Source organism: Balaenoptera acutorostrata, chromosome X (assembly GCF_949987535.1).
Source record: "Balaenoptera acutorostrata chromosome X, mBalAcu1.1, whole genome shotgun sequence".
In the NCBI taxonomy this organism is placed as follows: domain Eukaryota; kingdom Metazoa; phylum Chordata; class Mammalia; order Artiodactyla; family Balaenopteridae; genus Balaenoptera; species Balaenoptera acutorostrata.
Window position 1 is genome coordinate 63,351,133 of NC_080085.1, and position 16,916 is coordinate 63,368,048.

At 43.0% G+C, this 16,916-nt stretch overlaps 1 protein-coding gene across 1 annotated transcript; it reads left to right on the forward strand.

Annotated features, from left to right (window-relative positions):
- The first annotated feature begins 12,434 nt into the window (after positions 1-12,434).
- Positions 12,435-15,951, forward strand: LOC103006425 (doublesex- and mab-3-related transcription factor C2-like). Its single transcript, XM_007188035.1, has 5 exons — positions 12,435-12,649; positions 12,732-12,889; positions 13,545-13,681; positions 14,778-14,925; positions 15,905-15,951. Exons 1-5 carry the CDS (start codon positions 12,435-12,437, stop codon positions 15,949-15,951), a joined length of 705 nt encoding a protein of 234 aa, XP_007188097.1.
- The last annotated feature ends 965 nt before the right edge of the window (positions 15,952-16,916 follow it).

Genomic DNA, 16,916 nt, shown 5'->3' on the forward strand with positions numbered 1-16,916 from the left:
TTTTCACTTTGGATGACCTGTCCATTGGTGAAAGTGGGGTGTTCAAGTCCCCTACTATGATTGTGTTACCGTCGATTTCCCCTTTTTATGGCTGTTAGTATTTGCCTTATGTATTGAGGTGCTCCTATGTTGGATGCATTAATATTTATAATTGTTATATCTTCTTCTTGGATTGATCCCTTGATCATTATGTAGTGTCCTTCTTTGTCTCTTGTAATAGTCTTTGTTTTAAAGTCTATTTTGTCTGATATGAGAATTGGTAGTCCAGCTTTCTATTGATTTCCATTTGCATGGAATATCTTTTTCCATCCCCTCACTTTCAGTCCGTATGTGTCCCTAGGTCTGAGGTGAGTCTCTTGTAGAGAGCGTATATACGGGTCTTGATTTTGTATCCATTCAGCCAGTCTGTGTCTTTTGGTTGAAGCATTTAATCCATCTACCTTTAAGGTAATTATCGATATGTGTGTTCCTATTACCATTTTCTAAATTGTTTTGGGTTTATTATGGTAGGTCTTTTCCTTCTCTTGTGTTTCCTGCCTAGAGAAGTTCCTTTAGCATTTGTTGTAAAGCTGCTTTTGTGGTGCTGAAATCTCTTAGCTTTGCTTGTTTGTAAAGCTTTTAATTTCTCCGTCAAATCTGAATGAGATCCTTGCTGGGTAGAGTAATCTTGGTCGTAGGTTTTTCTCTTTCATCACTTTAAATATGTCCTGCCACTCCCTTCTGGCTTGCAGAGTTTGTGCTGAAAGGTCAGCTCTTAACCTTTTTGGGATTCCCTTATGTGTTACTTGTTGTTTTTCCCTTGTTGCTTTTAATATTTGTTCCTTGTATTTAATTTTTGATAGTTTGATTAGTATGTGTCTTGGCCTGTTTCTCCTTGGATTTATCCTGTATGGGACTCTCTGTGCTTCCTGGACTTGATGAACTATTTCCTTCCCATATTATGGAAGTTTTCAGCTATAATCTCTTCAAATATTTTCTCAGTCCCTTTCTTTTTCTCTTCTTCTTTTGGGACCCCTATGATTCGAATGTTGGTGCATTTAATGTTGTCCCAGAGTTCTCTGAGACTGTCCTCAATTCTTTTCATGCTTTTCTCTTTATTCTGCTCTGCAGTAGTTATTTCCACTATTTTATCTTCCAGGTCACTTATCCGTTCTTCTGCCTCAGTTATTCTGCTATTGATCCCTTCTAGAGAATTTTTAATTTCATTTATTGTGTTGTTCATCTCTGTTTGTTTGCTATTTAGTTCTTCCAGGTCCTTGTTAAACGTTTCTTGTATTTTTCTATTTCTAAGGTTTTGGATCATCTTTGTTATCATTATTCTGAATTCTTTTTCAGGTAGATTGCCTATTTCCTCTTCATTTGTTAGGTATGGTGGGGTTTTGCCTTGCTCCTTCATCTGCTGTTTGTTTCTCTGTCTTCTCATTTTGCTTAAATTACTGTGTTTGCGGTTTCCTTTTCGCAGGCTGCAGGATCATAGTTTCCGTTGTTTCTGGTGTCTGTCCCCAGTGGCTAAGGTTGGTTCAGTGGGTTGTGTAGGCTTCCTGGTGGAGGGGACTAGTGCCTGTGTTCTGGTGGATGAGGCTGGATCTTGTCTTTCTGGTGGGTGCTATATTTAATTCTAATTTTCAGTTAAAATACCATTCAGTTGGATTTAAATTGAATTTAAATTTAATTATAAATTCAGACCAATGCTAAAGATCAGAATTTATAATTAAATTCATATAGACAATTCTGCTTCAGGGAAAATAGAGGGGATGTACGTTTCCCTATTCTTCTCCCGAAGTACAACTTAAAACCCTGGGCGCCATATATAAAATAATCATAAGACTCTGCAATGTGGGTAGGAGAAGGCAGAACAACTAAGGATCTCAGAACCAGAGGAAGGACACGGTGGTGAGTTCCCTGGGTTTTCTTTCTGCATCGTATATCCCAGTCTTGGATCTGAAGACAGCTAGTGAGAGAAATGCCAAAAGGCACAGACAAAGCAACAACGACAACAACAATAGCAACAACAACAACGAAACCCAGCCGAAACAAAAGTCTGCTCTCTCTAGCATAAGGATAAGGAATTGGGCAGCCAGCAAGACAGAAGAGGTTTTTTTTTAAAACATCTTTATTAGAGTATAATTGCTTTACAATGGTGTGTCAGTTTCTGCTTTACAAAAATGTGAATCAGTTATACATATACATGTGTCCCCATATCTCTTCCCTCTTGCATCTCCCTCCCTCCCACCCTCCCTATCCCAGACCTCTAGGTGGTCACAAAGCACCGAGCTGATCTCCCTGTGCTATGCGGCTGCTTCCCACTAGCTATCTATTTTACGTTTGGTACTGTATATATGTCCATGCCACTGTCTCACTTTGTCCCAGCTTACCCTTCCCCCTCCCCGTATCCTCAAGTCCATTCTCTAGTAGGTCTGCATCTTTATTCCCATCTTGCCACTAGGTTCTTCTGACCTTTTTTTAGATTCCATATATATGTGTTAGCATACGGTATTTGCTGTCAGAAAAGGTTTTGACAGTAACCGCTGTACTGCAGCCAAACAGTATGGGGTAAAAGAAAAAAAAAAACAGATTATGGCCTGGTCCCCCCTCAAGCCAGCAAAGGTCCAGTGGGGAGCCAGGAATTTCACATTGTACTGGAGGAAACAGGGACCACCCTGCCCCTTCCCCACATGTCAGTGGAAAGCAATCACGTGGAGATTCTGGAATTATATATACCTCCACTAGGTAGTAAGACAGCACCCCTCCCCATCCCTCCTGGGATGATTTCAGGACTTTCACCACCACTCAGTGGTAAGGAGGCCATTCGATCCAGCACATCAAGAAGTGAATTGACCTGAATGGAAATGATTACAAAACATATCCAAATGTGTGGGATGAAGCTAAAGCGTTGCTGGAAGGGAAATTTACATCATTAAGGGCGTACATTAAGGAAAAGGAAAAGTATCAAGTCAATAATGTAAGTTCTCACCTCAGGGAGCTAGAAGAAGAAGAGCAAAATAAATCCAAAACAAACAGAAGGAAGGGGATACTAAAGATAAGTCCAGTAATCAATGAAATTGAAAACAGAAAAACAATAGAGAAAATCAATGAAACAAAAATCTGGTTCTTTGAAAAGATCAGTACAGCTTACAAACCTCTAGTGAGACTGACAAAATAAACCTACAGTGATTCACTGCATTTACTGAATGACTTCAATAACTATATTCATGATATAGTCTACTTTAGAAACCTAAGTACCTATGTTCTCCATATGTATCATACATTGGAAAGAAAACTAAGAGAAAAATCGGACCCTTGATTTAAAACATCTATGAAATTTGACTTCAGACATAACAGCTGGATTGCTGTCCTTCATACAGACACTATTTTGGGGGAATTTTTTTTTTTTGTGATTAGCTCAAATTCTTTTCTAAGTGATAGAAATGCTTCCCTGGACTCTACGCTGCAAGTTCAGATTTGTAGGCTACAATCATATCTCTGCAAATTGGAAAGTCCTTGGAGAAAACCTAAAGTATTAATTGTCCAAGGTTTCATGTCTCATGACTCATGAGAAGGTATTTGAAAAATAAGGTATTTGAAATTTTTTCATGTTTTGAATCAATTACTCTTTCATATTGCTGCAAAGGTCCTGTATTATATGGGCTTAGTTGCAGATCTTGTGCTTTCCGTAAAATGTTGTATATGGTCTCTCTATTCTCTAGCATACATTCTGTAACTGTAATAATAATGTATTAATTAATTTATTAATTTATTTATTTTTTACTATATCTCCATTTAAAATGTCTGTGTGTGTGAGAGAGAGAGTGCGTGTGCGTGTGAGAGAGTGCATGTGTGTGTGTGTGTGCACGCCCAAGATCCAAGCTACTTTACAGCTGGCCAAATTTATAACCTCGGGTTCTCTTAATAATTGTTAAAAACTGTTTTTAGTTGTTGCTGAACAGTTAATTCCAATTTCAGGCAACAGATTTTGTCATTCTGTTTGCACTGTTGGGGGAAATTCTTGTCAAATTCATCTTATATTTGCTTACATTTCTCTTAAAATTGTTCACTTTGTTTTCTTCATATTTCTTTGAACACAACAAATAAACAGCTTTTCATCTTTTTTGTTGCTGCAAACACAACAGTACGCAGCGACAACAATAAGGGAGGGGGTTGGGAGGCTGGGATGCTCATCTTTACAGCAAAATGCCCACTAATAAAAATAGAAATGAATGCTAGAAATAGAGAATCACCATGTTTTCAACCACCAAAGTAATATAATCAAACCAGACCCAGAATTCTGAAAGAAATTTAAGGCCAAGAGCTGAGAATGATTTTGGAGAACAGAATACCCACATGGCATCAAAATATAATGCCACAGACTGCTTATTCTTGCCAAGAGTATTAAACCTAAAGACATAAATCTAAACAAGAGGAAAATATCAGGCAAACACATATTGCGGACACTTTACAAGCAAACAAGCTGAGGCTCTTGGAAAATGTCATTGTCATGGAAGAATTAAGTTGAGGGACTGTTCGGGACCACAGGATACTAAAGAGACATGACAGTTGAATGCAATGTATGCTACTTGACTGAACTGTTGATCCTCAAAAGGATATTATTGGGACAATTGGGGAAATTTGAATATGGCCTGTACACGGACTTCGATAACATTATCATGTCATTGTTAAATCCCTTTGACCTGATAATAGTACTGTGGTTAGACAGGAGAATATCCTATTACTTAGGAGATACATTCTGAAGTAATTGGATGAAATGTTTGGAACTGTTAAGTGGTTAAGCAAAAAAGAAGAAAAAAAGAGAGAGAAAGCAATGGGATAATCAGAATCTGAGTAAAAGAATGTTCACTCTTCAACCTGGTGCATTTTCAAAATGAAAAGTTGAGGAAAATGGATTGCTCATATTTTAGAGCTATGCATTGAAATAGTTCCCAATAAAATAAGATGATTTCTGATGTTTTCTTGAAAATAATCTGGAAGAGGGGTAGGGGAGAAGATATATGTGAATTGAGATTGGCTATGAGTTATTGATGGTTGTGGTTGGGTGATGGATAATTGGAGGCTCCTTCACTCTTCTCTCTTGTACAATGGTTCTCAAAGTGTAGTTCCCTTCCAGCAGCATCTGCATCACCAGGGAGCTACTCAGAAAAGGAAACTCTGTGTCTCACCCCAGAATTTTTAATCTGAGACTATAGATGTGGAGCTCAGCAATCTGTGCTTTAGCAAACCCTCTGGGTGATTCTGAGGCAAGCTCATGTTCCAGGACCAACGCTCTACTGTCATGAACTTGGAGATTGTAAGTTTGTATACAAACTCTAATTGTATATGTTTGACATCACCCACAATACAATTTTTTAAGTAAATAAAACAGGCACCCTAGCTGTTTAATGGTCAAGTTTTAATAAAAAGTTTCATTCTATGAAACATTTAGAGAGGAGCTAACACCTATGCTTCTCAAACTCTTCCATACTATAGCAGAGGGAGGACCACTCCCAAACTCATTCTACGAGGCCACCATCACCCTGATACCAAAGCCAGACAAAGATGTCACACAAAAAAGAAAAGTATAGGGCAATATCACTGATGAACATAGATGCAAAAATCCTCAACAAAATACAAGCAAACAGAGTCCAAAGGCACATCAAAAGGATCATGCACCATGATTAAGTGGGGTTTATCCCAGGAATGCAAGGATTCTTCAACATATGCAAATCAATCAATGTGATACACCATATTAACAAATTGAAGGAGAAAAACCATATGAAGATCTCAATACATGCAGAAAAAGCTTTTGACAAAATTCAACACCCATTTATGATAAAAACTCTCCAGAAAGTAGACATAGAGGGAACCTACCTCAACATAATAATGGCCATATTTGACAAACCCACAGCCAACATCGTTCTCAATGGTGAAAAACCGAAACCATTTCCTCTAAGATCAGGAGCAAGGCAAGATTGCCCACTCCCACCACTCTTACTCAACATAGTTTTGGAAGCTTTGGCCACGGCAATCAGAGAAGAAAAAGAAATCAAAGGAATCCAAATTGGAAGAGAAGAAAAACTATCACTGTTTGCAGATGACATGATACTATACATACAGAATCCTAAAGATGCTACCAGAATACTAGTAGAGCTAATCAATGAATTTGGTAAAGCAGCAGGATACAGTATTAATGCACAGAGATCTCTTGCATTGCTATACAATGACGACAAAAAATCTGAAAAAGAAATTAAGGAAACACTCTCACTTACCATTGCAACAGAAAGAATAAAATACGTAGGAATAAACCTACCTGAGGAGAAAAAAGAACTGTATGCAGAAAACTATAAGACACTGATGAAAGTGATTAAACACGATACAAACAGATGGAGAGATATACCGTGTTCTTGGATTGGAAGAATCAACATTGTGAAAATGACTATACTACCCAAAGTAATCTACAGATTTAATGCAAAACCTGTCAAAGTACCAATGGCATTTTTCACAGAACTAGAACAAAAATTTTCACAATGTCTATGGAAACACAAAAGACCCCGAATAGGCAAAGCAATCTTGAGAAACAAAAATGGAGCTGGAGGAATCAGGCTGCTGGACTTCAGAATATACTACAAAGCTACAGTAATCAAGACAGTATGGTACTGGCACAAAAACAGAAATATAGATCAAAGGAACAGGATAGAAAGCCCAGAGAGAAACCCACGCACCTATGGTCAACTTATTTTTGATAAAGGAGGCCAGAATATACAATGGAGAAAAGACAGCCTCTTCAATAAGTGGTGCTGGGAAAACTGGACAGCTATATGTAAAACAATGAAATTAGAACACTTCCTAACACCATACACAAAAATAAACTCAAAATGTATTAAAGACTTAAATGTAAGGCCAGACACTATAAAACTCTTAGAGGAAAACATAGGCAGAACACTCTATGACATAAATCACAGCAAGATCCTTTTTGACCCACCTACTAGAGAAATGGCAATGAAAACAAAAATAAATGAATGGGACCTAATGAAACTTAAATGCTTTTGCACAGCAAAGGAAACCATAACCCAGATGAGAAGACAATGCTTCGATTAGGAGAAAATATTTGCAAATAAAGTAACTGACAAAGGATTAATCTCCAAAATTTACAAGCAGCTCATGCAGCTGAATATGAGAAAAAACAAACAACCCAATCAAAAATGGGCAGAAGACCTAAATAGGCGTTTCTCCAAAGAAGATATACAGATTGCCAACAAACACATGAAAGAATGCTCAACATCACTAATCATTAGAGAAATGCAAATCTAAACTACAATGAGGTATCACCTCACACCAGTCAGAAGGGCCATCATTAAAATATCTTCAAACAATAAATGCTGGAGCGGGTGTGGAGAAAAGGGAACCCTCTTGCACTGTTGGTGGGAATGTAAATTGATACAGCCACTATGGAGGTTCCTTAAAAAACTAAAAATAGAACGACCATACGACCCAGCAATCCCACTACTTGGTGTATACCCTGAGAAAACCATAATTCAAAAAGAATCATGTACCAAAATGCTCATTGCGGCTCTACTTACAATAGCCAGGACATGGGAGCAACCTAAGTGTCCATCAACAGATGAATGGATAAAGAAGTTGTGGCACGTATATACAATGGAATATTACTCAGCCATAAAAAGAAACGAAATTGAGTCATTTGTGTTGAGGTAGATGGACCTAGAGTCTGTCATACAAAGTGAAGTAAGCGAGAAAGAGAAAAACAAATACCGTATGCTAACACATATATATGGAATCTAAAAAAAAAAAAATGGTCATGAAGAACCTAGAGGCTGGATGGGAATAAAGACACAGACCTGCTAGAGAATGGACTTGAGGACATGGGGAGGGGGAAGGGTAAGCTGGGAAAAAGTAAGAGAATGGCATGTACATATATACACTACCAAATATAAAACCGATAGCTAGTGGGAAGCAGCCGCATAGCACAGGGAGATCAGCTCGGTGTTTTGTGACCACCTAGAGGGCTGGGATAGGGAGGGTGGGAGGGAGGGAGATGCAAGAGGGAAGAGATATGGGGACATATGTATATGTATAACTGATTCACTTTGTTATAAATCAGAAACTAACACACCCTTGTAAAGCAAGTATACTCCACTAAAGATGTTTAAAAAAAAAAAAAGAAAGAAAGAGTCATATACCACAATGTTCATTGCAGCTCTAGTTACAATAGCCAGGACATGGAAGCAACCTAAGTGTCCATCGACAGATACATGGATAAAGAACATGTGGCACCTATATACAATGGAATATTACTCAGCTGTAAAAAGAAACGAAATTGAGTTATTTGTAGTGAGGTGGATGGACCTAGAGTCTGTGATACAGAGTGAAGTAAATCAGAAAGAGAAAAACAAATACCATATGCTAACACAAATATATGGAATCTAGAAGAAAGAAAAATGGTTCTGAAGAACTAGGGACAGGACGGGGATAAAGACACACACGTAGAGAATGGACTTCAGGACCCAGGGAGGGGCAAGGGTAAGCTGGGACGAAGTGAGAGAGTACCATTGATGTATATACACTACCAAATGTAAACTAGATAGCTAGTGGGAATCAGCTGCATAGCACAGGGAGATTAGCTCAGTGCTTTTTGACCACCTAGAGGGTTGGGATAGGGAGGGTGGGAGGCAGATGCAAGAGGGAGGGGATATGGGGATATATGTATACATATAGCTGATTCACTTTGTTATACAGCAGAAACTAACACACCATTGTAATGCAATTATACTCCAATAGAGATGTTAAAAAAAAATTGTTCTGACGAACCTAGGGACAGGACAGGAATAAAGACGCAGGCATAGAGAATGGACTTGAGGATACGGGGAGGGGGAAGGGTAAGCTGGGACGAAGTGAGAGAAGAGCATTGACATATATGCACTACCAAGTGTAAAGTAGATAGCTAGTGGGATGCAGTTGCATAGCACAGGGAGATTAGCTCGGTGCTTTGTGACCAACTAGAAGGGTGGGATAGGAGGTTGGGTGGGAGATGCAAGAGGGAGGGGGTATGGGGATATATGTATACATATAGCTGATTCACTTCGTTATACAGCAGAAACTAACACAACATTGTAATGCAATTATAGTCCAATAAAGATGCTAAAAAATAAATAAATAGTTTCAAGACAGATAATCCTAATCTTATATGAACACTGCCAGAGGATAGCAAAGAGGGACTTTTGCCCAACTTAGTCTATGAGACTAGAAAACCTTGACCCTGGAACCAGCAAAGATGCTATGAGGAGAGAAACATCAAGCCAATCTTCCTCGTGAACAGAAGACACAAACGATTCTAAGCAAAACTTTAGCAAACTGAACCCACCAGTGTACACAAAAGATGATACGCCATAACTAAGTTACATCTATCCTAGGAGAGCAAATCTGGTTTAACATTAGAAAAACTATAGATGGAAGGGGGCATGAGAGAGGTTTGTGTGTTGCTAATATATTCTGCTGTTTGCTCCAGGTGCTAACTGGATGTTTATGTTTAGTTTTTGGAAACTCACTAAGATGTGTACTTCACTAAAGATTTCGGAAAAAAAAATCTTATAAATAACCCTCTCTGTGTTAACAGATTAAATGATTAGAGTCTTGATCATTTCAGTGGAGGCCAAAAATGTATAATCCCATATCTATTCATGATTTTTAAGACAATCTTATTAAGCTAGAAATACAAGGGATGTTCCTTAATCTGAAAGAAAGAAAGAATGAGAAAAGAGAGAGAGAACGGAAGAAACAAAAGAGAGATGGAAGGAAAGAAAGAAAGAAAGGAAGGAGAAACAGAGAAAGAAAGAAAGAATTGAAGAATTAAAGCAAACAATGAAACACAGCAAGCCCATTTTAATATGGAAATGTTGGCATCATTCTGTTTAATATTAGGAATAACCCAAAGATGCCCAATTTTGCCGCCTCTATTTGACCTTGTAGTGGATGTCCTAGCCAGCCAGTAAGAAACCTGTAAGTTGATTACCTTACTTCTGCTATTCACAGATTCACAGAAAACTGTGCACCACTTATAGGCACATGATTAGATATCACAGAGTTTAGCATGGTGGCTGACTTTGAGATCAATATATTTTTTAAAAAGCCAAGTGGAGTTCTATAAATCAGACACAGATAGAAAATGTCATTTTAACCAGATATCAAGCACCAGAGCAACAACATTCTAGAGTTCTTGGGATAAATGCAAAAACGGATGTACAAGATCTGAACGTACAAAAGGTAAAGCTAAATACTAAGCTGAGAGATTCCAACGTTAAAGAAGACCCACAAAAATAGAGAGCCATCCCATGTTGGTGACTAGGAAGGCTGGATATCATAAAGAGAGCCAATTCTCCCTTAACTGATCCACAGATTCAATGAAAGTGCAACCCAAATCTACCGCAAATGAGTTTTCAGGAAACATGTCATGCTGATCCTAACATTTATATTTTAGAGTTTAGGAAGGGCAAAAGGCGAAGAATAGTGAAGATATGCCTGGAGATGATGAATAAGGTGTGAAGACTTGTCCTACCAGAGATCAAGATGTCTTACCAAGAGATAAAAATTAACACAGTGCAGTACTGGCACAGGAATAGACCAATTTATCTGTGGAACAGAACAGGGAATTCAGAAACAGAGACACACGAATAAAGACCAAAATGACTCCAGACACTGCCAAATGTTCCCTGGGGCTGCAAAATCTGACTGTGAATTAAGAACCCCTGCCTGAGAATCCCTGACATAGGAATACGGAGCGACCTTAGAAACACACGCTGAATTTTGTACAAGTAAGTTACAGAATACCAAGGACGTGTGTTTAAAAGGCATGCGTGTACAATATTTCACATCCAAAGAGAGAACAGTTCGGGAAACAAGGTTTGGGGAGCACAAAGCTCTACTTCACTTCCGGAGTTAAATGGCCGGCCACCCAATAAAGCCAGCATGAGGAGAAGTGGGAGGGAGGCGACGAGTGGGGCGGGACTTTGGTCAGTGACCTTCGGGTGAGCTTGAAGCTCGTTGGTCGCTGGCCATAGCAGTGGGAGATGAAAGGCAGAGCTGGAAGCTCCTTGGCCTTTGAAGGCAGAGCTGCAAGCTCATTGGCCTTTGAAGGCAGAGCGGGAAAGGGAGCGAGAGCTGAGTCTTCCTTCAGGTCTCCTGTCCCAGCAGATTGATTCTGACCTGGTGGAGGCTGGGGTAACCACAGACTGGCATCAGGAATAGGACCCTCATTCTCCACACCTCTTCTTTCCTTCCTCCCTCTTGCTATGGATCCCCAACCCCTTCTCCTCTCCTCCACCTCAGCCGGGTACCTCATGTCCCGCCCCACCCCATCCCCACCTCCCACTCCACGCCCAACCCCGCCCCGTTGGCTGAAGTCCTGTGGGACGACCCCTTGCTGAGGCCTCCTGACCCCTGGCCTCTGGCCCCTGGGGCAGGGCTTATGCCCCTCCCTCTGATTCTGAGGTGGGTGTGGTAGGGAATGGTTGGGCAGCCTGAGAGGAGGTGGTGCACTCTGGGTGCAGGAGGAGGGGAAGGTGTGCTCAAGCATAATTGTTGAAGCTTGGAGAGGAGCATGGAAGATTGTTGGGAGGCTGTGGAGGGAATGCACGGGTTTGCATGAAAGCAGAGAGGGTGTGTTGGTGCGAGAGAACAATTAGTGTAGTGAGGAGTTGGCTGTTGACTAGATCAGGGTCTGGCATTCAATAGGGGGGATCAACAAACATCTACTTGATAAATAATTGAGGGAATGAATGAAAATAATGATTGAAACAGGGGCTTGAGATCCAGCAGAATGATATGATTTCATGAGATGCAAAGGGGTGTCAGTTTAAAGAGGGAGCAAGAGAATAATTAAGATTTCGATGGGGTGCAAGAAAAAAAAATCGGAATGGAAGGTGAGAGGAAGACTGAATGTAGGGCATACAGGAGACTAATAATAGAATTGAATGCAGAGGGGCATAGAATCATGAGTAGGGAGTGAATGAATGCAGGAGGTTAGGAAGACAATTGTGGAAGTGGATGCCAGGAATAATAGCTGGGCATAGCAGAGTACAAGATGATACATGAGAAAGGGAAGCAGTAATTGTTGAAGGGGGCACGAGAGTGCATGTGCATGCCTGAAAAGGGTGTCTATGTGGAGTGAAGGTAGGCAGAGGGACTAGTAGTTGGATTGAAAGTATACAGGACCCATGCCCAGAGTTTCTTGGAACCTGCCTATGCATGAGTGGAGCTCCCTGGGAAGGAGGCTACACGAAGCAAGAAGGGAGGGTGCAATCTCATTTCAGCGGTGAGCTGGATGGAGAAGAATCCAGCCGCCTCAGATGGGGTTTTCCAAGGGCAGAGGAAGTACGTTGTGGGTAGGGGATCATGTGGCCACCCTGACCTCCACTCCTTGCTCTAGAACCATGGATCCCAATGAAATGCCTGCTGTGCCCTGCGACCCCCCCGACTCCACCACTGGACTTGAGACCGGAGCCCCAAGGGGGATTGAACTTGGCCCCAGAAGAGCTATACGTCGCTGTGCCCGCTGCCACAACCACGGCATCACTGACGAAATCAAGGACCAGGAGCACGTCTGCCTCTTCGAGGCCTGCAAGTGTCAGAAGTGTGCCCGCTTCTCGTGAGTATGGTGTCTGACAAGGCGAGGGGAGTGGGCCTCCCCTAAAGGTGACTGACTTTAGACCTGCAATCCCCCACTTTAGGGAACACTGCAGCATCTTGCCTGCTGAGAGTGCCTTGAAGTCGCAGCGGGGGCCACGCCGAAAGAGGCACCTGACTGAAGGACGGATAAGGAGTGGGACCACCTCTCGCAAAGCTCACAGCCATGTCAACAAGTTGGCCATTGAAGCAGGAGTCCGCAGTGAGTATCTCTGGCCAGGGAGGGAGTCTGAGTTTTGGGTGTAAGAAGCATGAGTAGTTCTGTCACCAGTCCTACCACCCAATTTCGATGTGGCTTTGGGCAAGTTACTCTTTGGGCCTTAGCTTCCCCAACTATAAAACATCATCAATATTATCTACCAAGTGTCGGTGGGCTGGAGAGATCTGGGGGGGTGGGTTAAAAAGGTCCACAGTGGGATGAGGCCTCAGATTGGGGGGGGAGGTAGAGTCACGGGGGACGGTCAGGGGGAAAGGCTCACCTAAGCTATCCCCAGTCTCTCACAGCTGGGAAGGAGAACATCAGCTTGAGGCCCAACCCTGTGCAACCCCTGGGGAGGAGTCTGGGGCCAGTGTGGGAAGCTTCCACCTCAGCCGCTGCCCAGACCCCTTCCTGTGTCCTGAAGACCTAGGTGCCATATCTAACCCTACTGCAACTTGCCATATGACCCTGGGGAAAAAATACTTCTCTCTGGGTCTCATAGTCCACAGTCCCAAAATGAAGAGTAGGACTAGCTGGTCTTCAAGGTCTTCCCAACTCTGACATCCTGGGCTCCTATCCTTGTCCTAAGACATGCCCACATCTCCTTTCCATTGCCGGCTTGGTCCCTGACTCCAACCTGTGCTCTCTGCTCCTGCAGGCAAGCTCCCAAGGAGCTCTGCTGATCGGTCTGGTCGCGGAATCTTTGTCTCTGTCCTGGACTCCAGCACCCTTGAAGAAGCAACTAACAATTTCTCTTTCCAGGGAGTCACACAGACCCCCTGCCCGGCCCAGCAGGTGAGTAGAGTGAGAAGGACCATGGAGCTAGTTGTATATTGTGTTATTGAGTGCCCAACCTTCTGGTTAAGGCCATGGGAGCAAGAAAGAGGAAGTGGAGGCAGTGCCGTGCAAGTGGAGGAGGAGGAGGAGGAGGAGGAGGAGAGGAGGAGAAGGTGGCATCTCAGACTATGGGGCAACGACAGAGCTCTCTCAGCTTTGCCATTTCCAACTTGTGAGACTTTGGACAAGTAACTTTACATCTCTGAGCCTCTATTTTCCTATCAGCGTACTGAGAGGGGACAATATTCTACACCTATAACATTGACAAGAGGACTAGCACAAGGCCTGCCACATAGCAGGCCTTTGACAACTGGAGGCTGTTATTCCACATGAAACAAATCGATGGGATAGAAGCTCCTGCTGAGAAGGGGGGCCATGACGGTGAGGCCCACCATCTCACCCAGGCGAGAGTCTAATAACCGTCAGAGAAAAGTTCCTGGAGATGAGCCAAGCTGGCCCTTCAAGTCCCTTGGGGAACTTGATTGGGGAATATGGAGGCAAGAACCAGTCCTTGGACAGGGACAGTAATCACGTCACTCCAGGTGCCTTGCAGATTAAAACACAGACACCTCTGACTTCCCATAATCTTTACTGTTGCCTTGGGAGTTTTGAAAAAGCTGGGAGGAATTAGTATCTCAGGAAAGATATAGAAAAAAAAAGATACAGAAAAGAAGACAGTCCAAGCAGGGGAACGGACTTGTCCAAGCCACAACGACTAATGGCCAGCCGGCATTCAGACTCCCACATGCAGATATTGCAAAACCCTTACCCCTCTCTCTCTACTGGTAGTATGTGCCTACCAGAGGAATAAATCCCCTGGCCTCTCCTTTCCTTGTTCCTAGATGCTCAACTCTGATCCTCCAGCCCTGTGCCACCCTTAACCCCCTTCTACTGCAGCCACGGATTCTGGGGAAATTGTGGGGTCCAGAACCCTGGCAGGGGCCAAGCTTAGTGAAGGAGAAGAGCAGAAGGCCTCAGGGTGGCTGGGGACTGAAGGGGCACGGGGGAGGTGTGGGTTCCCAGCTCCCATTCTCTCACATCCTTTGCTTTGCAGGCTCCCAAAGCTTCCGAGCAGGCCTCGGTTTCTGCCTCCTCAGAGTGGCAGCAACAAGTGGAAGCGGCCAAGGCTCTGCTGGCTCTAAAAGGATCTTCCCAGGCCCCTTCTGGCTCCACCTCCGTGCTCCAGCCCTGTGTTGCACCAGGTAGCCTGGTCTTTGAAAGGAGAACATGGGGTTGGGGATAGTTGGGAAATGGGAGGCTGTTGTGTTAAGCAGGGCCTGACTGGGAAGTCAGAGTTGGAGGGTGGTTGGGGGTTGAACCTCTTTGGGCCCAGGCAGCCAAGCTCCTCAGTCTGACTCTTGAAGTGGCAGTAGATGGTTGTTCAGTGAATCATCGGTTTATCGAGCGTTGTGCTCAACAGCAAATGTCCAGTGCCCTGATGTCAAGAAATAAGGAAACCAAGTCCCTAAGAGTAGCAGGGACTTACCCTAGGGTATGCAGCATATCAAGTCGAAGAACCAGGTCTCCTGACCCCCAGCCCAGGGCTTTCTATCCAGACCCCTGCAGTCTGCTGTGACCTGGGAACGACATACATAGGTGGTAAGAGCCTAGTCCGGAAGGAGATCTGGTTCCTGCCTTCAGGGAGCTTCCAGTCTCAAGGTGGAGCATGGATGCCTTCACAAGTCATGTTTTGCGGCTGAATCTCACTGATGAGCCTGGGGAGGAAGGACTGGAGGCGAGATAGACACCTGGGGAGGCTGAGAGGGAAGGCTGGGCACGACCAGACCAAAATGGTGCATTCGGTATGGAGTGTGAGTGAAGCAGCCACCCTGAAGGAACTGCTGGAACAGAGGGGATGAGGGTGGAGAGGCTACCAGTCATGGAGGTCTGGCATGCCAGGCTTAGGAGGTTAGACCAGCAACTGTGGGTGATGAGGAGCCAGGGAATGTCTGAACTAGGGAGGAGCATATTCAGAGATGCTGGACTTGACAAAAAGAAATGTGGTGGCTGTGATGGAGGGTTTGGAGGAGGCAAGACTTGAGATGGGCAAACCAGCAAGGAAGAGTTCTGTGCAATACAGTCCAGGTGACAAAGCCTTGATTGGGTGGAACAAAAAAGAGGGGAGAGCCGGGAGGGGAAATGGATGTGACCTGGCCCTGACCCCTTTCTTTGTGTCTACAGCTCCTGCTGGAGATAGAGGACTTCAGCCTCCTAACCCCTCTCTTTGACCCACGCCGGCCAGCTCCGTTTCTCTGCCTAATGGACACCTGGGGTGCATCTACCCCTTGAGCTAGAAGCCCAGAGGGGGAGAACTCACTAAAATACTGCCTATGTATGCATTCGCAAAATGCTTAATGTCCAAAATTCTTAACGTCTTTTTTTTTAGCCTTTAGGCGCTTATATAAGCTTTCAGACCCATTTTTTTTATGTGGGGCAATACCTTGACTGAGGATGGATATTCTTGTACCTCCATCCTTTACTTTCCTGGATCCCAGGGCCTTTTAATGTCTCTTATGAAAACAGCGTTGTACAATCTAAGCTGATCAGTCTCTAAATAGGGTCCTGTATGAGTCCATATGTTCCTCTGCCAGAGTTTTTATTTGATTCATGATTGTGAACATACTGGCACGCTCATATACCTATCCATGCATGTGAAAATCTGAGGATGTTTTCATTTTGTGTCTAGGTTTGTGTGTGTGAGCAAATAATAAACCCTTGTTGTAAGGCACTGAGATATAGGAGTTGTTTGTTACCACAGTATAACCTAGACTCTCCTGACTCTAACAGACTTGTTCAATTCACTTTTCAAAGGGAGAAGCTCTTTACTCAATAACTGGGATTTCTTAACATGGCTAGATAAGAAAATGGTAGAGAAAAAAAAAAGGATAGGAGATTTATTCATTCAGCAAGTAAGTTCCTACGCCTTTCCTGGCATAGACTGCTTCCAGTTGTCCAGAGGGCTACAAATTGAGATGTCTGCAGAATCAAGCAGATTATATAAATGAGTAGAGCAGGCCAGATGGGGTCTGGCCAATTGACAGTGCATGCTCTACCTAAGGGGGCAGCTGTCACTTGGCTCTAGCCAATTGCTGCCATGCAGGAATGTGGACTCATTGTTGCCCCATCTCCTGATTTTTCAAGAGAAGATGAAATTCTAGATTTCTATGTAAAATATCTCAATTTTCAAATGTTG

Excerpts from the sequence above, each read along its gene's own strand:
- LOC103006425 (XM_007188035.1), top strand. The coding sequence starts at position 12,435 with ATGGATCCCAATGAAATGCCTGCTGTGCCCTGCGACCCCCCCGACTCC. Across the intron at positions 12,650-12,731 it reads CAGAAGTGTGCCCGCTTCTC|GGAACACTGCAGCATCTTGC; the intron begins GTGAGTATGGTG and ends CCCCCACTTTAG. Across the intron at positions 12,890-13,544 it reads CATTGAAGCAGGAGTCCGCA|GCAAGCTCCCAAGGAGCTCT; the intron begins GTGAGTATCTCT and ends CTGCTCCTGCAG.